Here is a 23,873-nt window from a genome sequence, read left to right on the forward strand (position 1 = left end):
GTGGTTCCTATATCTATTTCCAGCGACTTCTTAGTCTGTGCACAGACCTGGCAACTGCCACAGGGGTGATGCCCCTGAACAGGAGGTAGGTTCCACAATGTGCCAACCGCTCTGGGCATTTCCTCACGTGGCCTGGTGTGAACCAGTCGGTCCCTTAGATTTGGGCCCCTCTTAAAAGAGACAAGCGGGCGGGGACGCGTAAGGCGCCCGGAGTTCAATATAGGCCAGTGCTTCTTAACCGCCCTCTGAATGCCATTTGAAAGACTCCCAAATGTGTGGACAAACGTGAGCCGATCTAGGTCAGGTTTGGGAGGTCTCGGTTCCAAAAGGGCTTCCCGTTGTTGTTCTTTGCCCTTTTCATAGATCTCTTCACTAGTTTGGGTGGGTAGTTGCGAGCCACAAGTTGTCTGCTTAGATCTTCAGAGTGTTTCTCAAAAGCTGCCCCTGTGGAACAATTCCTCTGTAGCCGTAAGAATTGACTGAAAGGGAGGCTCTCCCTGAGTGCTCGTGGATGGTTACTGTCGAACAATAACAGGGAGTTCCTCGCGCTGGGCTTTCTATAAAGCTCTGATTGTAGGCCATGTGATCCTGCTGTTATAAGAAGATCCAGAAATGCTAATTGTGTTCGACCAATCTCGATGGTAAATCTGAGATGATTATTTCTGTTATTGAGCCAGCCCAAGAATTCAAGGCAGCTCTCACTCGAACCTCGCCACACAACGAAAACGTCGTCAATGTACCTTTTCCAGGTTTTCAATTTATCAATAAAAGGATTGGTCTGGTTAAGTACATGACTTTGTTCAAAGGAATGAACGTACAGATTCGCCAGACTGGGGGCGTAAACACTCCCCATACTGGTCCCTGAGGTTTGAAGGTAAACCTGATCCTCGAATTTGAAAAAGTTTTGCTTCATGGCCAGTGTGGCGCAGGCCATTATGAATGAGACAGGAGTGATGTTGTTGAGCTCCCTGGACTCTAGAAGTTGGTGTATCACGTCCAGGGTCTCATCCTGTGGGATGGAGGTATAGAGTGCCTCAACATCAAATGAAACTAGGAGGTCCGTTTCTCTATCAAACTCTATATTGGGTAACAATCTGAGAAGGTCGGTGGTATCCTTTAGGTAAGTGGGCATTTCCTGCACCATGGGTCTCAAGAAATGGTCCACAAAGGTGGAGAGGGGTTCAAGGGCTGACCCTATCCCGGAAATGATGGGACGTCCCGGGGGGGGGGGGGTCTTTGCTCCTTGTGAACCTTGGGTAAGGTGTAAAAGTAAGGCATTCTGGGGTGCTCGCTGCAGAGATATTTGGCTTCGGCAGGGGTGATCCATCCCTCAGTGGAGGCTTCTTCCACCATGGTTTTAATATTCATTGTCAGCTCATCAGTGGGATCATAATTGACTGGGATATAGGATTGTCTCATATTCAATTGTCTAAGGCACTCAGTTGTATACACTTGTGTGTCCATTATCACAATGGATCCGCCCTTGTCAGCTAGCTTTATTGTTAGATTTTCGTTATCTGTCAAGGACTTCAGTGCTGTATGTAGAGTTTTAGGCAAGTTGTTAAAAACTCTATGATTAGTGCTGAAGAGGTCATCCATTTCTTTTTCTAGAGCTTGTTCATAAGCCAGTACCTGGGGAGGCATCAGATGGGTCGGGGGAGTGAAAGTAGACTTGCACTTCAATCCAGTGTTGGCATCTTCTTCACTCTGCATGTTCTCTTCCTTGTCCGCGAAGAAGAAGTGTAGTCTTATTTTTCTCAGAAACTTGGATAGTTCTAGCCTGGTTTTTAACTCATCATTGTGGTGAGTAGGCACAAAGCCTAAACCTTTGTTCAAGGCCTCCTCCTCCTGTTGTGTCAGAACATGGCTGCTCAGATTGATGACTATACTGGCGCTGCACTGCTCTGTCCGGTCTCCTTGTTCTTGGAGGAGTTGCTCCTCAGCGTTCTCCCTTCTGTTGATGTTGATGGGGGCTGAAATGCACTTGGGGCTGTGTGTTCCCTCTCTTCCTGCCTCGGGATCTGCCTCGGCCAAACCCTAAAAAAGGCTGCCCATTAAAGTTGTTTGCCTGAAAATTGCCGGGGAAGTTAGGCATATTAGGACCCATAGGCTGTGGGAACGGGCCCGGTTGTTGTGGTGGGAAGAAAGGGTGCATCCCTCCAAAGTGCCAGGGATGAGGTGACCACCACTGTTGTTGTTGGTTGCCCCTCCAATTATTTCTGAAATTCCTCTTACCCTGGCCCCTGCCTCGTGGGTAGGAATTGTCACTACCGGTATCGCTGCCTGACGAATTATCGCCGGAGCTGGATGTACTATAGGATGAACCTTTTCTGCGGGTGTTATTACCAAAGTCTGGGGGAGTGTAGGTGTCACTAGAATAGGGATAGATCCTCTCGAACTGAAATTTATCAAGATCTTTTTTGAATTTATCCATCTTGACCGAGAGGGTATGTTCTCTGAAGTCTCTGTTATTTTTGTTTGTTTCATCTAAGTTTTTACTAAAGACCTTCGGAGCAATTGTGGTTTTAATCTTAGATTCTAGGACCTGAATTTCTACAAGCATAGTGTCAGCTATGCGTTTAGACGTTTGAATAATCAAGATCAACCAGTCTCTGGTGCACCTCCAAGCGATCAAAGCCCAGTTTTTTAGAAACTCTCTGTCATTAAGAAACAATCTAGGGGTGTTGGTCACTATGAGACCTGTCGGTGCACAGTCATTCCGTAGGTATTGAGCCATAATAGTGCCATGCGTGGCTGTCCTTGTTTGTGATTTCTTCAGAATTAATAGTTTGCCCCAATCGTCCTCACTCACAACGACTGTGGGCCCGGACGAATCTGTTAGATCAGGATGTTCAGCCAATGCTGCTTGAAGGTCAGCATCGGAAAAAGATAAACCATGATTTTCCGCCATGTCAAAGGGGGTGTCTCATATAGCGTGCAAAGAATGATCCAGAGTGGTGAAAAAGGCTCAAATCACAAATGTGTGATGAACCACCTCTACGATAAAAATAATTCGTAGAAAATACAAGGTCCGCAGTTGCAAAACTGCACTAAACAGCAAACACAATACGGTGGAGGGGGACCTAGGGGAGATTTAAAGACCAGGCTCTGGGTACTATCCCCAACAGAACCAATAAACAACAAAGGTACCAGAGGGTCTCAGGTAAACGTGCCCATAAACACAAAAAAACCAGTCAAGAACTCACCCCTACAACCAGGTTATGTCACAGAGAGCTCTCCGTGGATGAGGAAAAATACCCATCAGTCACCATTCGGATCCGCCCTTCATCATTTGGGATTTTATCCGTACCACCCGTCAGAGAATTTTGGTACTCTCCTAGGAGGTCAACCCGGTGGTAGGGGGTAGCCTCACTAGAGTAGAGAGATGACAGTGTGGTATACCACTCGATGTAGGTGAGTGGTGGAAAAAGATAGGACTGGGGTGTGCAGTGCAATAGAAGGTGTAAAGGAGAGAAACCAAAAGAAGTGGGTTTAAAATTGGTTAAGAATAAGCACCAAACAAAAATTTATTTCAATTGTGCTTACCCTATTAATGTTAAAATCAGTGCGCCCGCTGACTGTCTAATTATGTGGACAGCCTCAGGACAAGGGATGGTCGACTAGTTTCAGCATATAAAGGACTGATTTTGTCAATGCTTTCTTCAGGACCAAAAAACTAAAATATAAAAGCTACTACACCAAGTGAACAAAGTCGCACCCTAGAAACAAAACAAGTGCATACAGTCACCTGTACGTTCTGGGTGTCCTTACTATCTGTGCAAGACACTGTGGGAAGAAGGTGAGGAGAAGGTTTTAAAATGATATATGGGCTGAGTGGTCCAACCATCAAGTATGATTTGGATTTAAACTAAAAATGCACTACCTGAATGCAAACGAGAATTAGGTACATTTGGGTCACAAGTTTGTTATACCAAATGCTATAACAAACTTGTGACCCAAATGTACCTAATTCTCGTTTGCATTCAGGTAGTGCATTTTTTAATAAATAGTTTAGTTTAAATCCAAATCATACTTGATGGTTGGACCACTCAGCCCATATATCATTTTAAAACCTTCTCCTCACCTTCTTCCCACAGTGTCTTGCACAGATAGTAAGGACACCCAGAACGTACAGGTGACTGTATGCACTTGTTTTGTTTCTAGGGTGCGACTTTGTTCACTTGGTGTAGTAGCTTTTATATTTTAATTTTTTGGTCCTGAAGAAAGCATTGACAAAATCAGTCCTTTATATGCTGAAACTAGTCGACCATCCCTTGTCCTGAGGCTGTCCACATAATTAGACAGTCAGCGGGCGCACTGATTTTAACATTGGTAGGGTAAGCACAATTGAAATAAATTTTTGTTTGGTGCTTATTCTTAACCAATTTTAAACCCACTTCTTTTGGTTTCTCTCCTTTACACCTTCTATTGCACTGCACACCCCAGTCCCATCTTTTTCCACCACTCACCTACATCGAGTGGTATACCACACTGTCATCTCTCTACTCTAGTGAGGCTACCCCCTACCACCGGGTTGACCTCCTAGGAGAGTACCAAAATTCTCTGACGGGTGGTACGGATAAAATCCCAAATGATGAAGGGCGGATCCGAATGGTGACTGATGGGTATTTTTCCTCATCCACGGAGAGCTCTCTGTGACATAACCTGGTTGTAGGGGTGAGTTCTTGACTGGTTTTTTTGTGTTTATGGGCACGTTTACCTGAGACCCTCTGGTACCTTTGTTGTTTATTGGTTCTGTTGGGGATAGTACCCAGAGCCTGGTCTTTAAATCTCCCCTAGGTCCCCCTCCACCGTATTGTGTTTGCTGTTTAGTGCAGTTTTTCAACTGTGGACCTTGTATTTTCTACGAATTATTTTTATCGTAGAGGTGGTTCATCACACATTTGTGATTTGAGCCTTTTTCACCACTCTGGATCATTCTTTGCACGCTATATGAGACACCCCCTTTGACATGGCGGAAAATCATGGTTTATCTTTTTCCGATGCTGACCTTCAAGCAGCATTGGCTGAACATCCTGATCTAACAGATTCGTCCGGGCCCACAGTCGTTGTGAGTGAGGACGATTTGGGCAAACTATTAATTCTGAAGAAATCACAAACAAGGACAGCCACGCATGGCACTATTATGGCTCAATACCTACGGAATTTTACAAATTGCCGGAGCACTCTCATGTGAGTATACAGATTGAATTTTGTAAATTGTTACTGAACAAACACCAATTATGACAGAAGTACAAGAGATCCAAAAGATGAGTGAATCTTGGAGTCTTTAATGGAGATTACAGCCAGCCGACACGTGTTTCATCGCCTTCGCGATTCATCAGGGCTAGAAGGCCGTATCAACGTCAAAAAGGTCGCTTAGCTGGTGATAATTCCGACCCAGCCGGGCCCGTGACCTAGTAAAGCTGGTTCGAGTGCGTCCAGCAGCAGTCTATAACCTTGTTTATGAGTATTGAATCGGGGCGTATTGTAATGGGCTCGGAGGTAACCCGATACAGTTCTTTGCGTGTGTGATTAACTTATCAGACAAATACTCTATTTTCTCAGAAATGCGTGGATATCAGTTTCGGTTTCAATTATGAAGTACTCGAAGCCGTGTTTTGGCTCCTCCAGCGCGTTCGGCGGGTGCGCCTCCTCCGAGCTCAGTTCCTGTTTGAGACCCTCTGGTACCTTTGTTGTTTATTGGTTCTGTTGGGGATAGTACCCAGAGCCTGGTCTTTAAATCTCCCCTAGGTCCCCCTCCACCGTATTGTGTTTGCTGTTTAGTGCAGTTTTGCAACTGCGGACCTTGTATTTTCTACGAATTATTTTTATCGTAGAGGTGGTTCATCACACATTTGTGATTTGAGCCTTTTTCACCACTCTGGATCATTCTTTGCACGCTATATGAGACACCCCCTTTGACATGGCGGAAAATCATGGTTTATCTTTTTCCGATGCTGACCTTCAAGCAGCATTGGCTGAACATCCTGATCTAACAGATTCGTCCGGGCCCACAGTCGTTGTGAGTGAGGACGATTGGGGCAAACTATTAATTCTGAAGAAATCACAAACAAGGACAGCCACGCATGGCACTATTATGGCTCAATACCTACGGAATGACTGTGCACCGACAGGTCTCATAGTGACCAACACCCCTAGATTGTTTCTTAATGACAGAGAGTTTCTAAAAAACTGGGCTTTGATCGCTTGGAGGTGCACCAGAGACTGGTTGATCTTGATTATTCAAACGTCTAAACGCATAGCTGACACTATGCTTGTAGAAATTCAGGTCCTAGAATCTAAGATTAAAACCACAATTGCTCCGAAGGTCTTTAGTAAAAACTTAGATGAAACAAACAAAAATAACAGAGACTTCAGAGAACATACCCTCTCGGTCAAGATGGATAAATTCAAAAAAGATCTTGATAAATTTCAGTTCGAGAGGATCTATCCCTATTCTAGTGACACCTACACTCCCCCAGACTTTGGTAATAACACCCGCAGAAAAGGTTCATCCTATAGTACATCCAGCTCCGGCGATAATTCGTCAGGCAGCGATACCGGTAGTGACAATTCCTACCCACGAGGCAGGGGCCAGGGTAAGAGGAATTTCAGAAATAATTGGAGGGGCAACCAACAACAACAACAGTGGTGGTCACCTCATCCCTGGCACTTTGGAGGGATGCACCCTTTCTTCCCACCACAACAACCGGGCCCGTTCCCACAGCCTATGGGTCCTAATATGCCTAACTTCCCCGGCAATTTTCAGGCAAACAACTTTAATGGGCAGCCTTTTTTAGGGTTTGGCCGAGGCAGATCCCGAGGCAGGAAGAGAGGGAACACACAGCCCCAAGTGCATTTCAGCCCCCATCAACATCAACAGAAGGGAGAACGCTGAGGAGCAACTCCTCCAAGAACAAGGAGACCGGACAGAGCAGTGCAGCGCCAGTATAGTCATCAATCTGAGCAGCCATGTTCTGACACAACAGGAGGAGGAGGCCTTGAACAAAGGTTTAGGCTTTGTGCCTACTCACCACAATGATGAGTTTGAAACCAGGCTAGAACTATCCAAGTTTCTGAGAAAAATAAGACTACACTTCTTCTTCGCGGACAAGGAAGAGAACATGCAGAGTGAAGAAGATGCCAACACTGGATTGAAGTGCAAGTCTACTTTCACTCCCCCGACCCATCTGATGCCTCCCCAGGTACTGGCTTATGAACAAGCTCTAGAAAAAGAAATGGATGACCTCTTCAGCACTAATCATAGAGTTTTTAACAACTTGCCTAAAACTCTACATACAGCACTGAAGTCCTTGACAGATAACGAAAATCTAACAATAAAGCCAGCTGACAAGGGCGGATCCATTGTGATAATGGACACACAAGTGTATAGAACTGAGTGCCTTAGACAATTGAATATGAGACAATCCTATATCCCAGTCAATTATGATCCCACTGATGAGCTGACAATGAATATTAAAACCATGGTGGAAGAAGCCTCCACTGAGGGATGGATCACCCCTGCCGAAGCCAAATATCTCTGCAGCGAGCACCCCAGAATGCCTTACTTTTACACCTTACCCAAGGTTCACAAGGAGCAAAGACCCCCCCCCCGGGACGTCCCATCATTTCCGGGATAGGGTCAGCCCTTGAACCCCTCTCCACCTTTGTGGACCATTTCTTGAGACCCATGGTGCAGGAAATGCCCACTTACCTAAAGGATACCACCGACCTTCTCAGATTGTTACCCAATATAGAGTTTGATAGAGAAACGGACCTCCTAGTTTCATTTGATGTTGAGGCACTCTATACCTCCATCCCACAGGATGAGACCCTGGACGTGATACACCAACTTCTAGAGTCCAGGGAGCTCAACAGCATCACTCCTGTCTCATTCATAATGGCCTGTGCCACACTGGCCATGAAGCAAAACTTTTTCAAATTCGAGGATCAGGTTTACCTTCAAACCTCAGGGACCAGTATGGGGAGTGTTTACGCCCCCAGTCTGGCGAATCTGTACGTTCATTCCTTTGAACAAAGTCATGTACTTAACCAGACCAATCCTTTTATTGATAAATTGAAAACCTGGAAAAGGTACATTGACGACGTTTTCGTTGTGTGGCGAGGTTCGAGTGAGAGCTGCCTTGAATTCTTGGGCTGGCTCAATAACAGAAATAATCATCTCAGATTTACCATCGAGATTGGTCGAACACAATTAGCATTTCTGGATCTTCTTATAACAGCAGGATCACATGGCCTACAATCAGAGCTTCATAGAAAGCCCAGCGCAAGGAACTCCCTGTTATTGTTCGACAGTAACCATCCACGAGCACTCAGGGAGAGCCTCCCTTTCAGTCAATTCTTACGGCTACAGAGGAATTGTTCCACAGGGGCAGCTTTTGAGAAACACTCTGAAGATCTAAGCAGACAACTTGTGGCTCGCAACTACCCACCCAAACTAGTGAAGAGATCTATGAAAAGGGCAAAGAACAACAACCGGGAAGCCCTTTTGGAACCGAGACCTCCCAAACCTGACCTAGATCGGCTCACGTTTGTCCACACATTTGGGAGTCTTTCAAATGGCATTCAGAGGGCGGTTAAGAAGCACTGGCCTATATTGAACTCCGGGCGCCTTACGCTTCCCCGCCCGCTTGTCTCTTTTAAGAGGGGCCCAAATCTAAGGGACCGACTGGTTCACACCAGGCCACGTGAGGAAATGCCCAGAGCGGCTGGCACATTGTGGAACCTACCTCCTGTTCAGGGGCATCACCCCTGTGGCAGTTGCCAGGTCTGTGCACAGACTAAGAAGTCGCTGGAAATAGATATAGGAACCACCAGACCATGGAAGCAAGTTAAGTTTACCAACTGCAACAGTGACCACGTGATTTATCTTATTACCTGCCCATGTGGTTACAGGTACGTGGGCATGACAACAAGGAAGGTCCGCATACGTATTTCGGAGCACAAGAGCACGATCCGGTGTGCGAGACAAGCCACCAAACTGACTGCCCATTTTCTTGAAGCGAAACATAAAGCCACAGAATTTCAATGGACTGTCCTCGAACAGCCGTTCATTCCAGCGCACACCACAGACGTGGCTAATTATTTGCTCAGAAAAGAACAGAGATGGGTCCTCAAACTGAAGACACACAGAGAGGGACTGAATGACGAAATTCCCTGGTCTTCTCTGTGATCGCAATACTGTCTTGCCAGAGCTCTGTTTAATACTGTACTGCTTGTATGATTCGTAGCCAGAGGGAGATATTTACACCAGTCCCCCGGAGAATATTACATCAAGCCCTTAGGCCTCTGTTCATATGGGTGAATCATGGGCCATCTTATGCATTTTTTATACTTGGCCTCAAACCAACAGCCTAGGGTGGTACTCTGTTTTCTGCTAGGTCTTCAGCTGAAACATGTTCTGTAGCTCTAACATCTGCCCAGTAACCATAGTATTTTGACTAGACATCCTGTAATTTAGAGAATACTCTGTCTGTCTTAGGTACTCAGCGCTTTAAGATTGTTAGCGCCTATTTTTTGGTTACTAATATCATGCCCTCGTTACTAGTGTTAGATCCCTCTTTGCCTGCAACCAGTATAGGTTGACTAGACACGCTATTCCTGGACTAGATACGCTATAGTCCATTAAGTGCCCCTTCGGTCTGAGGCAGATAGCGCATTTACATCATTAGCGCATTGCATCTACATCTAATGTGTAGTTAACATCTCTGTGCATTTCTAGCACGTGTCACTGCCTTGTTTGTGTGTTTCTGTTTGCCCCCGTCGCTTAGGAGACGGAGGCGGGCCTGGTAACAAACAACCGATATGACACCCAATAGACGTTAAGCCCATCTGTCATCCAATAGGAGGAATGTTCTAGACGGGGTTTTGCCCAATTGGAACACGCGAGTTATACGCGTCACACCGCCGCGCTCCCAATAGCGGCGCTGGTGTGATTGTACCTTCGCCTTGTCTGCTGCTGATTGGGCTAACTCGGCAGCACACAGTTGCACCATTTTACGGGAACAAATGCCGATCAGCAGACACGAGTGAGTACCCCACGTGACCTTTTCTCCAATTACGGCAAGGTTTATTAACACTCCCCCACCACCTGTCGGTACCTCCCCAGATGGCCAGGACGCCGGCCAGGAGTACCGGCGGTTAGGTGAGGTGAACCCACACGCCATTGCTATCATATTTACAACAGGGCTGTCTACCTACGCTGGGCTTACCTGTTTTTACATCCAGTTACTCGGATTGGTCTAGATGACCATTTATCCTCTGCTATTGTTAGCTTTGGGAGCCTTGTCCATATTGCGTGCATTTTATGTGTTAATGTGTGTATTACATGTTTTCCAGAGCGGTGCTTCATTTTCCCCTGAGCCACAGCCAGGTGGGGTGAGGCCATCTGACCTTACATGTTAAGGTAAGAGTTCACTAGCATTTGGTATAACAAACTTGTGACCCAAATGTACCTAATTCTCGTTTGCATTCAGGTAGTGCATTTTTTAAAAAATAGTTTAGTTTAAATCCAAATCATACTTGATGGTTGGACCACTCAGCCCATATATCATTTTAAAACCTTCTCCTCACCTTCTTCCCACAGTGTCTTGCACAGATAGTAAGGACACCCAGAACGTACAGGTGACTGTATGCACTTGTTTTGTTTCTAGGGTGCGACTTTGTTCACTTGGTGTAGTAGCTTTTATATTTTAGTTTTTTGGTCCTGAAGAAAGCATTGACAAAATCAGTCCTTTATATGCTGAAACTAGTCGACCATCCCTTGTCCTGAGGCTGTCCACATAATTAGACAGTCAGCGGGCGCACTGATTTTAACATTGGTAGGGTAAGCACAATTGAAATAAATTTTTGTTTGGTGCTTATTCTTAACCAATTTTAAACCCACTTCTTTTGGTTTCTCTCCTTTACACCTTCTATTGCACTGCACACCCCAGTCCCATCTTTTTCCACCACTCACCTACATCGAGTGGTATACCACACTGTCATCTCTCTACTCTAGTGAGGCTACCCCCTACCACCGGGTTGACCTCTTAGGAGAGTACCAAAATTCTCTGACGGGTGGTACGGATAAAATCCCAAATGATGAAGGGCGGATCCGAATGGTGACTGATGGGTATTTTTCCTCATCCACGGAGAGCTCTCTGTGACATAACCTGGTTGTAGGGGTGAGTTCTTGACTGTTTTTTTTGTGTTTATGGGCACGTTTACCTGAGACCCTCTGGTACCTTTGTTGTTTATTGGTTCTGTTGGGGATAGTACCCAGAGCCTGGTCTTTAAATCTCCCCTAGGTCCCCCTCCACCGTATTGTGTTTGCTGACTCTACAAAACTATACAAAGCCCCTCGATGTCACCATTTTTGTTTTGGTTCTATAAGCCGCCACTAAAAAACCAGCCACACCAAATATGATGGGGGTACTGCCCAAGGACTGTAGGTAAACTAGAGCCGGCCTGACTTGAACATAGCCGGCTTCTATTAAAATTGGTCCAAGTATTTCCTAGGGTCCGAATATAAACCACAAAACATAATAAAATGCTTGGTGTCCTGTGGGGAGAATTCATCGCATTTACAAGGGGGACCCCCTTCTGGTTTGCTCCAGGATTGATAACTACCTAAAAAGTAATGGATTAAATTAAATCTAAATTTGGTTAACAGGTATCTGTGGAAGGGCTTGGTTACAATTCTGAGGTAAGGCTCAAGAAAAGGAGAAATTAATAACATATAATGTGATCTGACAGTTGGTTTAATCAGTTCTTGCTCCTCGCGAGCCAATCTAGCCTTATCCATAAAGTGCATTTTAGTCCAGTTAATGTCCTCCCTTCCAATGCAAAATGGGGAATTAAATAATTCTGGTCAACCTAGCTGTAAAAAGGTGTATCTAACATACTCCAGCCAGGGTATTCTCTTAGCGTGGTCCAGAGACATAACATCATACAGAATAGCACGGTTAAGTGTTAGTTCTTCATTAAGCCATGTCTTCAACCAGAATATTAAAGGAGCCAATCTAGGTTTATCAGTTACATAGTCTAAACCCACCTCCCCATGAATCGAGAAGGTGGGGATGGACTGGGGGACGGAAAGAAGAAGTCTCAGGAACTTATTTTCCACTGTTTGAATTTTTTCCTGTGACACATACCCCCATAGTGGGGACCCATACATGACAATTGAAATGCACTTGGAATTATACATTTTTAAAAGGGCCTCCATGGGCCTGGCCCCTAACCTGTTAGCAAACCCCATAAGCGCTGAAGTGGCTCTCACCAATGATAAACTCTTTATCTTGATTTGGGGTTCCCACAAGCCCTTCTCATGGAAGGTAACCCCGAGGTAGGGAAAAGCTGTCACCCTAGACACTACCTCTCCCTTACAAGAGAAGGGTGTAAGTTTACCCTTGTTTCTGTGGCAGCCCACCACCATCGTATGGGATTTCTTCGCATTGATTTTTAGATCCAGTTGGTCCATAAAGGCACCAAATGAGTCCAATAAACGCTGAAGGCCCAGCCCAGTACGTGCTATCAGGACTGCATCGTCTGCGTATAGGAGAGCCGGGATTCTAACTTCTCCTACACGCGGAACATCCCCCTCCACTGCCTCAAGATGTTTACCCAGGCCATTTATATAGATAGTAAAGAGGAGGGGGGCCAGGATGCAGCCCTGTCGCACTCCTCTCTCCGACTTCAAACGGCTGGTACACCTACCCTCCTTGGTGACCCGCACTGTAGCAAACAGTTCCTGGTGGAGGGATGCCATAAAATTCACAAGCGGTTTGTCAACCCCAGACTCCAATAGGACATCCCACAGTTTCAACCTGTTCACTAAGTCGAAGGCCGAGGAGAGGTCCATGAAAGCCAGAAACAAAGACCCCTCCTTGGCAACCGTTTATTTAGATATTAACAAGTGTAGGTTGGAGCACTGGTCCAGGGTGCCTCTCTTCTCCCTGAAGTGTTTGATAAGCCTCCATTCCTCTCGATGTTTCCTCTAAGTTTATAGAGTAAGACTCTGCCTAAGATCTTTATTGCAGAGTCTAGGAGAGAAATGGGCCTATAACACCCTGGATCGTCACGTTGGCCCTTTTTGAATATTGGCACGATGATTGATGTAGACCAGCTACTAGGGAGAACATTACCATTTGCAGCTGTGAAAACGTGGGTTAGGACCTCTGCCCAGAGTTTTGGGGAATGCCTGTAAAAATCGGCCGGGACCCCATCCGGCCCAGGGTATTTCTTCTTGGATGTCTCCAGGATAGCTCTCTCCACCTCGGCTAAGTTAAAAGATAGGGGTGCACACTCTGCGGCCACCCACGGGTTCTTAGGGGTGCCAGATTCCTTATCGCCATACACCGCTCTAAAGTGGCTAAGCCACTTGTCATCTGGGATAACACAATCCAAGACTGTGTTGTCCACATCTGAAAAGAAGGGTTGATTGACTGTGGCCCAGAACTGAGAACTGTCGCCAAGTACATCACTGGACAGTAATTTTTGCCATGTTTTTATGTCCTTTTTCCTCCCGTTGATTTTGGCCTTGTATTCTTTTCTTAGGGAGGCCACCGCTATCCTATCTCTCGGGTTAGTTTTTAAGGCTGCCATTAACGCCTTATGGGCTTTGGAGCACTTGACGTCAAACCATCTATGTTGCTTCTTCCTCCCCTGGGAGCACAAATGCATTCAAAGGCCCCATAACCTCATGAGGTGTGGCGAGGTGATCCTGGCAAATGGCCATATACCCCTCAATGGTAGGGAGTAATTCATCCATGAAGTTCCCGGGGACTACATTTGCCCATTTAAGCCTTCTCCCTGGGTCTGTGGGGCTTAAGGCAGGCCCCGGAACACCAGGGCGAGACTTGGTTTCTATATAGTCTCCCCAGAGCATATAGTCTCCCCAGAGCACTTTAAGCAAAACCGGGTTGTGGTCACTATAAGTAGAGACTATTGCATTATAGGACACAACCCTGAGTCAGGAAAATATAATCTAGAATGGAGACGGGGACAGATCCTTTATACGTGACAGTTCTTACCCTTCCCTCAGTAATGCAGGCTTCGTACAGGTTATGGTTAGCAAGCAACTCCTCAAGGGCCTCCCCTGACTTGGTATGCTTAAAATGGGGGGCCCCTGTGCCCAACGGACCCACCTGTTCTCCAAAAAAACACAGATCTCTGCAAGGGTGAACATTAAAATCTCCTAGTAAGATAAGCTTGAAATTAGTGTGATTATTTTGACTGAACATGCTAAGGAAGTCATCAGATTGCCTTTGGAAATGTCAGACGGGGATACCCCTCTAATTGAAAAAGGGACTGGGGTAAGATCTTTAAACAGTTTGTCAATTAGTGAACATTTCGTCAATAGGCCGGCAAGGCAAGTGTTCAATGTATCAACGATGTCCTTAGCAATACCCACTAACAAAGGCTCAATTCGGGCAGAAAACAATGCCTCTAGCTGACCTCCAAGATTGGCATCAGTCCCAGGGGGAGGGATTGGGTTGCCCCCTGATTTCTTCTTCCTCTTAGTGTTCCATTTAGATGCCTGACCAGGGATTTGGGTACTCTCTGTCAAATCCAAGGCCGGCATGTCGCCAGATGAGGGGCAGACAGTTTGTACCACAGGCATATTAGCATTTAATATGACCACCTCCGGATCTATGGGGATGTGAGGCACATGTTCGGGGACGGTGGTGTGTGCAGATTTTGGTGGTGGGGTGGCAGACAAACCCAGCTCTAGTTCAGCATTTGCAATTTCCTTAGAAAGCACACCCACCGCAGATGACAGATAAGAGATGATGGACTCTGAATGTCTCGGCACCTTTGCCTTCTTTCCCCCCTCTTCGGCCGTAACAGTGTTTTTGCGCTTACCCATTGGATGATTTCAGGGGGGTGGCCCAACCCTGATTCCTCCTGCCCCCGACTGCCACAAACTGCCCGCCCTTGTCCCGGGCTTCTCCCGGCGCCGCCCGCGCACGTCCCGCGACACGGAGGGAGCGACTCTCCTATCTACGCCTCCGGGCGGAAGTGAGCGTCGTCAAGGCTGCCAGGCAAGCTGGGAACTGTAGTCCCCTCCTCTGCGGCCACGCGTTGGGATTGTCCGCGGCAGCGACGGTGACCACAGGGCAGCAGGAGCAGAGTGTTGGGGCTGGTAAGTGAGAGCCAGTTTCGCCAGAAATGCCCCCAAAGGTTGACTAAATCATATGACCCTTTTTTACTGACCTTGTTTCAGCTTAATACTATATACTTGTAGCTTGCCTGACAATGGGTCACTGGTCTACAGACCCAAGAGTCTGCCCCTGTAGTGATATCTCTTTGCGAAGCTCAATGCACTTTATCCATTTTTTGTGCATATTTTACAAATATCTGCAATTCAGTTGTCTAAAGCCTTTGATTTGTAATTTTAGACAAAGGAGGCCTGCCTTTATTTATTTACAAAAAATAGTATCATTCACTATATGTGTGGCAATAATACATTTTCTTAAGATGTCCCTTGAATTAAGTAAGACTTTGCAATTTGATTAAGTTATTTGACAGGACATCTTTTTTCACAAAGTCCACATATAGTTATACGAAAGAAAAACGATTTTAAAATATTACTCGTGAATTATTTGTCTTTATTGAAGTTGATACTATTAGGCTAAGAGCTGAGCAACAGCAAGTACTAGACAAACATGTGATGATTTTGTATCTTAAAGTGTTAGAAATGTATTAATATTAAGTGACATTTATTTTAATGATATGATTTTATGTATTCTTTTATTGTTTTCTCTTGTGTCTGGAAACCGAATAAAGGTTTTGAATTTGAATGTGTGCTGTGAAGGTAGTGGGAGTACTGGCATGCACTGTTTGTTGCATGACTTGTGTTTGGGTAGAAATGAAGATCTGGTTGCATGAGTAACCCTTCAGTAATGTGCCTTTTGTGCCATCCTGCTGCACTATGATGTAAACTCCCTGGCATGATTGCAGGGACAATGTGGCAAGTGGGGTGTTTCATCTACTGTCTAGCTAGAGTTCCTATGTTCTCTAGCTTGGGTTACTTATTTCAAATTAATTGGTTTACTTTTGTTTAGTACTAGGCTATTGTTGCCTTAGGGTCTCCTTTATTCTGAGTTAAGTGCCAGCTTGGCTGAATTTGGCTGGATTTCCATAAGCCTGGTGATGTCCATATATTGTTCCAAACTGTTCAACCTTCTAAGATTGCTGACTTCTTATATCTGTCACTTATATGTGTGAAATAAATGATGTTACCCTTTCTGTTCTTAGACTAGCCTGATGATGAACTGCCAATCCCCCAGCAAGCCGTGGCGGGCCTCCCACATGACCACAGTCTTCATCACCCTGCTCTGCTTCCCCTCCTTCCTGGGAGCTGTGGTCTTCCTCTCGTACACCATTTGGTCGTAAGTAGCACATCAAGCCTTGCTGAGCTTTCTTCTGGTAGACCTTTGGAGAGGAGCGCTGCCAATTAACCTTCCATTCTGATCTCTTCCCACCTCAGGGTAAAACCGTCGGACAGATGTGGCCCCTTCCAGACTCTGGGAACCATCTATGAGGCTGGGAAGATTTGGATTCGACAGCTGGAGATAACGAACCCCAAATTTACTTGGTTCACCTGGATCCACCGCTACCTAGTGGAGAATACATTCTTCATCTTCCTGGCTGCTGGAGCTCTGCTGTGAGTTTAGAGTGATGTAGGCGGTTTGTTTGAGAGTCTAAGGGGGGATATTGTCTTGAAGACACAATAGGCTAGGAGATTGGGCAAAAGATGAGGAGCAAGCATTCTTCATCTTCCTAGCAGCTGGAGCTCAGCTGTGAATCTTCTGTGATGAATGAGGCTGAGAGGATGTGCGGGGGTAAGAGGTGAACAAGGAGGAGAACAGGTGAAGAAAATGAACAAGTACAAGAGTGTTTACTCCGCTCATTCCAGTAGTTGTAGGGAGAGGCAGTGAATGGGAGGCCAGTAAGCTTTCTTCTTGCCTGATGATGCCGTGTAACACCCGCTAACAATGAAAGTTTATATTTTCAGAGCAGTCATCTACTTTCACATCCAGGTGGTTAATGGGCAGCGGAAGATAATCTGTCTACTCAAGGAGCAGATCGCTAATGTGAGTATGAATGCTACTATGGGAGTCTCACTGCATTGCTAAATGAGTGTTCTGAGTAGAGAGACTAGGACACAATAATCTTGTTAAGGCCCTGCATACTAGACCTAGATTTCTATTTTGAGCTTTGTGGCTTCAAGGCATGAACCACTCCACCCCTAGTGAATGAGAAAACAATTTGCACCATGCTTCCTCAATCATAGGTACCAGCATTCTTAGCAACTAACCATTTTTCTTCCTGATTCAGGACCTACTCACAGGATTAAAAACGAAATACTGGATTATGTAGAAATTAGTGTTTATATAACCCCATTGAATAATTACAAAGAAAGTGACTCCAGAAAATGCACATCCCAAATTAATCACACAATACCTTTCATGTGCACCAAGTCAGAAAATCTGGCTGAAGTCCTTACAAATTTAGACTCTGTGTCCTCAGGTTGCTCCCGAAGCCACACAGAACCACCTGTGTGTCGTGCCCCCGAGCCCGCTCCTGCCACTGGCCTGACGGTTCAAGGCCGTACCCTCTCTACGCTTGTTCGGTCCCTTGTTCTGTCAGCCTGCTGTAATTGTGCCTGTGCCCCTGCACTGCTAATAGTTGTTTTTTCTCCTGTTTTTCTATTCTTTTTCACTGTTTTTGCACTATTGTTTTGTTGTACTCCCTTTCTTGTTTCTGTATCCTGCTCTACCCTCCGTTTTCCTGCCGCTGCGTCCCCTGCAGTCCTGCCCCCCTGCTCGGCCATTCGCTTCCCCGCTCCCGCCTCCCAGCTGCTCACCCCTCACACCTCCCCCTATATGGCGGCTGCTGTGCGGCCGCGTGCTGCTGGTGCGCCTAAGGCAAGCCTGTCTGCGCCCGTCCGCGCCTGGTCCGCGCCCAGCGCCAGACCCCCTGGCCTCCTCGAACGCCACAACACCCGTCTCCGCTATGACGACAACACCCTCCATGCACTCAACACCGGACGAGTGCACAAGTGTTTCCTGGCAACCCCGAAGCACACCAAAGGACCCTTCTCCTGCCGGAGTTGCAGCTTCACCAGCACTCGACTCATCAATTCACTCACCGTGAAAGGGCGCAACCACCTCCGATGCATTCTTCTCAACACCCGCTCCGCCTGCAAACATGCCATTGATCTCTGGGACCTACTCAACTCAACCTCCCCAGACGTCGACTTCCTGACGGAGACCTGGCTGAACCCCTCCTCGGCACCGACATCGCCATAGCCATCACCTGCAGGGACCGCACCAACGGAAAAGGAGGCGGAATCGCCATCATCCACAGGAACACCCTCAGAGTCTCGACCAACACCGACCACACCCATAGCACCGCCGAACACCTGCACTTTCAGACCCACACCGATCCCAACACCACCTTCACCTTCAAAGGAACCCTCGTCTACAGACCACCCGGACCCCGATTACAGTTCAGCGACTCCATCACCGACTTCGTCAGTACACACGCCCTCGCCTCCACAGACTACATCCTCCTCGGGGACCTGAACTTCCACCTCGAGAACAACACAACACCACCTCCACCACCCTGATCGCTAACCTCGGACTCAGACAACTCGTCAGAGCACCCATCGACTCTGCCGGCCACACGCTTGACCCCGTCTTCTCCGCATGCGCTCACGTCTCCTTCAGCCACACCACAGAACTCCACTGGAATGACCATCGCTGCATACACTTCACCTTCTGGAAACCCACCACGCACCACCGCACCCAACAGATCCCCGCCGCTGCTGTAGCAAACCACCACCCTCGCCCGGAGCTCCCCCAACGACCCCGACACGTCCGCCCGCAACCTCAGACAATGGATCGACGACTGCTCCAACACCCTCGCCCCATCAGACACACCAGCAAGAAAGCCAGCTGTTTCCAGGCCTCCAAGAAAACCTGTCGTAAGTTAGAGAAGAAATGGCACCGCAAACAGACACTGAACAGCCATGCAGCCCACAAGAACGCCACCCTCAGACACCATCACCTCATCAGATCCACCAAAAGAGCCTCCTTCAAAGACAGCCTAGACAACAATGCACACAACAGCAAAGAGCTCTTCAACATCGTGAAGAAACTCTCCAACACTAGCTCCAACACCAACGACATCCCACCCTCGCAAGGCCTGTGCGACTCCCTTGCCACCTTCTTCTATCGCAAGATCACAGACATCCACGACAGCTTCAGCGCCACGACCGCCCCGACAACCACTGAGACCTACGTCCCCACGGCCACCGACCCCCTGCTCTCATGCGTCAACATAAACAACGACGACACCATCAAAATCATGAACACCATCCACTCCGGATCTCCTTCAGATCCATGCCCACACCACATCTTCAACAAAGCCTGCACCACCATCGCACCCCATATCCGGAAAACCATCTTTCACCACCATCGCACCCCATATCCGGAAAACCATCAACATCTCCTTCGAGACAGCGACCTTCCCGGAGAGCTGGAAGCATGCCGAGATCAACGCCTTACTCAAAAAACCCAAGGCTGACCCCAAGGAAGTCAATAACTTCCGGCCCATCTCCCTGCTCCTGTTCCCGGCGAAGGTCATCAAGAAGGCCGTCAACAGACAACTGACCCTCTACCTCGAGGAGAACAGCATCCTGGACCGTTCCGAGTTCAGTTTCCGTAGCAACCACAGCACCGAAACTGCCCTCATCGCCGCCACCGATGACATCAGAGCCCTGCTGGACAACGGAGAAACCGCGGCCCTCATCCTCCTGGACCTGTCAGCCGCCTTCGACACCTTCTGCCACCGCACCCTACGCACACGCCTCCACGACGCTGGGATCTGAGACCAGGCTCTGGACAGGACCACCTCCTTCCTCTCCGGAAGAACCCAGAGCTGCCACCTCCCCCCTTCCGCTCCGAAGCCACCAAGATCACCTGCGGCATACTCCAGGGCCCATCCCTCAGCCCGACATTGTTCAACATCTACAAGGCACCGCTCGCCCACGTCGCCGACTGCACGACCTCAACATCATCTTTCACGCCGACGACACACAGCTGATCCTCTCCCTCACCAAGGACCCCCTCACCGTCAATGCCAACCTCCATGAAGGGATGAAAGCCATCGCTGAGTGGATGAAGAACAGCCGACTGAAGCTAAACTCAGACAAGACGGAAGTCCTCATCCTCAGCTCCGCCCCCTCGGCCTGGGATGACTCATGGTGGCCGACTGCACTGGGAACAGCTCTTACACCCACCGACCACGCACGCAACCTGGGGTTCATTCTCGACTCTACTCTCTCCATGACAAAGCAGGTCAACTCCGTCTCGTCGTGCTGCTTCAACACCCTCCGCATGCTCCGCAAGATCTCCAGGTGGAGCCCCACTGAAACCAGAAGAAAGGTCACCCAGGCCCACGTCATCAGCTATGTATTCGCTCTCCACGCAGGAGCCTCGGCCAAACTCCTGAAACGACTTCAACGTATTCAAAATGCCTCTGCACGCCTGATCCTAGTCATCCATTGCCACAGCCACATCACCCCCCACCTGAGAGACCCGTCAACAAGAGGATCACCTTCAAGCTCCTCACCCACACACACAAGGCACTCCACAGCACCGGACCAGCATACCAAAACAGGCGACTCAGCTTCTACACCCCCAACCACCACCTCCGCTCTGCCGACCTCGCCCTCGCCACCGTCCCCCGCATCTAAAGAGCAATCTCCGGCGGCAGATCATTCTCCCACCTCATCGCCAAGACCTGGAACACCCTCCCCATCCTCCTACGGCAGACCCAGGACCTGCTAACCTTCAGAAGAATCCTCAAGACATGGCTATTCGATCAGTAGCAGCCCCCCCCTCACCACACCTCCCCCCGTTGCCTTGAGACCCTCACGGGTAAGTAGCAAGCTTTAAAATGTTCTGATTGATTGATTGATTGATCGGTGTCAGTTGGGTTCTGACTCCCATCCTGGAGTTTGTTCCTTTTTTCCTTTCCAGAGGGGAGTAGGCGTAGCGCTGACCATTAAGCTCTGTCCATAGAAGCCTACATCCCCTGGAGAAAGAAACACTCCTAAGTTATTGTTCTTCTGCACCAGGCATGACATAATGAAGAGGTAGTAGATATTGGGGCTCAGTAAGAGGGTCTGCCGCAAGAGCTCACAGTACTTTTGAGCACTGACTCATCTGGGCATACAATCAATATTTAGTTTTCTCTTCGTATTTGGCATTTCAGTTCGGATGTTATAAGAGCCTATACTATGTTTAGGGCAGGAATACCTGCTCCCCTACATGTGGATCAGAGTATCACCCTTCAATTCCCTTGAGATTGAGGGTCTCATACTGTGTTAAGGGCTAGAATACTTGCTTCCCTACATGTTGATCAGAATATCACCATTCCATTCCCCTTGAGATTGAGGATCTTTAATAATATTTAGCTGAGGTGGAGTGGTACTTCATCACGCAGCAAACTGGTCCAAAAGTCACAATTTCATTCACTGTTGCAGTGTTAAGAATAGCTTTACATTGTGTGAGGGATCTAGAGCCAGGCTGCTAAAGAGTGGGAGGGCATTATTCACAAAGGTAAATGATTGTAAAAGTTAAGCTAAAGATCGAATTTCTCTTTTTCATGGCTGATGTAAGTCATTTTATAGATGCAGAGTTCTCTACACCAGTAGCCCTACTCAAGGGATCGGCCTTCCTTGGCATTCGAAGACGTGGTTAGCATTAGAAGTTTAGAAAAGCCCGCACACAACTTGGCCATTCACAGTCACCTCTTATTCCTCTTTCAAGCCTGGAAAGGTGTTGCCCTTCTCCAGTACACTGCTGGCATATATCCCTTTCCAGGGTGGAAAGGGAGTGAATCGCTCCTAGATTTGGTGGCAGTGTAGGGGAATCAGTTTCTCCACAGGGAAAAAAAGTCCCATGGAGAAAGGGGAGCATGTGCACAGTGTATCCCAAGTGCTCTCTGTGTAGTTCTCTGCTATGAAAAGCTATGTTCAGCCAAAGTAGGATACCAATGGGAAAGTCTGGCTTTTCCCAAAATCTGCATGGAAGCTACACCTTGCGCATCTTTCCATGTAGATTCCTGAAAACATTGGTGAGTCCCAGAAAATAGGTATGTGTAATCTATGCGTGTAGATTATCTGCTTTGTCTGTGGGTCAAGCACAGTATTTTGAGCAGAACATGAAGGCGATCAAAGAGGTCCAAGAACAAGTCCCCTTCTTCCAGGGCTTCTCAGCTTGAGGGTTTCACTGTGTCTTGTGTTCTCTATTAAGGAAAGCATCCATCTCTCAGCATGCTCTTCTCTGATTTTAAATGTTCTACTCTGTGCTCTTACAGGAAGGGGAGGACAAGAAGTTCCTCATCAGCAAACTCCATGTTATCTACAGTAAGAGGAAGAGCAAACTACAGCGGGGCATGAAGCGTCAAGACAGCATGGTGAGGAATATTGTAGCAGTGTGTGTGCGCCAGAAAGTCTGAAGGGGAAGGGGGTGGTGTTAAGAGAGCATGGCGAAGCGCTGCATGCAAGTGTGAAGGTTCAAGAGAGCATGGTGAGAACCTGGTTACGCAGTAGTGAAGGAGGGAAACCCAAGAAGAGCCTCATGAGGCACAGTATGAGGAGGGTTGAAACATGAAGAAATCCTGGTTACACTGAAATTGTGACGCAGGTCTTTAGTCTCGCAGAACTGACAGGGAATCAGACCATTCCATATCTCCTCCTTTTGCACCTCCTGGTCAACGAACTGAGATTCAGTGTTGTCTACTCTGAAAATACCCTTTCTATATTGCACCAGGAAAGCAGTCAAAGGGATCGTTTCACAACTTCCAAGCCCCATTTGAATATAAATGGTAATCCCAGTAGTTTCCTTAAAAATAGACACTCAAGATGCCGGCACAAACTGCAGTAAGTACATAAATATATACAGAATAAATACAGAAAACGCCAAGTAACAGATTTAGCACAATTAGCCTTGTAGACACATGAAGCCTGAGCCCACTGCAGGTCATTAGTGGCATCAGAAACACAGGGGGTCTAAAGCAACACGACGTTTGGCTAGCTATCCTTAACTCCAATACAACTTGTGAGTTGGTGCCCTAGTCACCCTAGATAGCCTGTGTAGCAAAGTACAGTATGTCAATGGGTCTGTATGCATGGAATTACATACATAAAGTGCCAATGTACTCAATCCCAATAGATCATAAGTGGATTACCATCAAAATGAACTTAGTGATCAGTCCTATCATCTGGTTCACCAGTATCACATGGTTGGTCCCTTGATCATCGAGACCATTTAACCACGAACATGATAATGGAGCAAAATCAAGTCCACAGGCACTTATGGACGACCATACGACAGCCGATCATTGATGGTAGTGTAAGTGGTGAGCACGCAGTGCAAACAAGGAAGTGGTGAATTAAAATAGAGTGGAATGTCCTAGAAGATACTTTATTAAACAAAAGACACGCCCCCTAATTAAAACCAGCACAGTGCAGGCGACAGTGGAAACAAATATCTGTCGACAGATATTTGTTTCCACTGTGATACTGGTGAACCAGATGATAGGACTGGGATTGAGTAAATTGGCACTTTATGTATGTAATTCCTTGCATACAGACCCATTGACCTACTGTACTTTGCTACACGGGCTATCTAGGGTGACTAGGGCACCAACTCACAAGTTAAATTGGAGTTAAGGATAGCTAACCACACGTCGTGTTGCTTTAGACCCCCTGTGTTTCTATTTTGTATATCATGTATTGAGCTGGGGACTCGAACCAGGAGAGGTCTTTAAATATTTGTATGTCCCTATTA

The 23,873-nt window shown here is 47.2% G+C and overlaps 1 protein-coding gene across 8 annotated transcripts in view; it reads left to right on the plus strand.

The window, feature by feature from the left end:
• Positions 1-23,873, plus strand: part of TMC6 (transmembrane channel like 6) — a 225,286-nt gene that overhangs the window by 196,081 nt on the left and 5,332 nt on the right. For all 8 annotated transcript variants that reach the window (XM_086931088.1, XM_086931093.1, XM_086931095.1 and 5 more), the window contains 4 exons: positions 16,264-16,397; positions 16,496-16,672; positions 17,024-17,102; positions 22,399-22,497. In XM_086931088.1, the coding sequence (XP_086787214.1) occupies positions 16,264-16,397; positions 16,496-16,672; positions 17,024-17,102; positions 22,399-22,497 (489 nt within the window). The remainder of the gene's footprint in view (positions 1-16,263; positions 16,398-16,495; positions 16,673-17,023; positions 17,103-22,398; positions 22,498-23,873) is intronic.

The sequence above is a fragment of the Lissotriton vulgaris genome, chromosome 7 (genome assembly GCF_964263255.1).
Source record: "Lissotriton vulgaris chromosome 7, aLisVul1.2, whole genome shotgun sequence".
Taxonomy (NCBI): Eukaryota; Metazoa; Chordata; class Amphibia; order Caudata; family Salamandridae; genus Lissotriton; species Lissotriton vulgaris.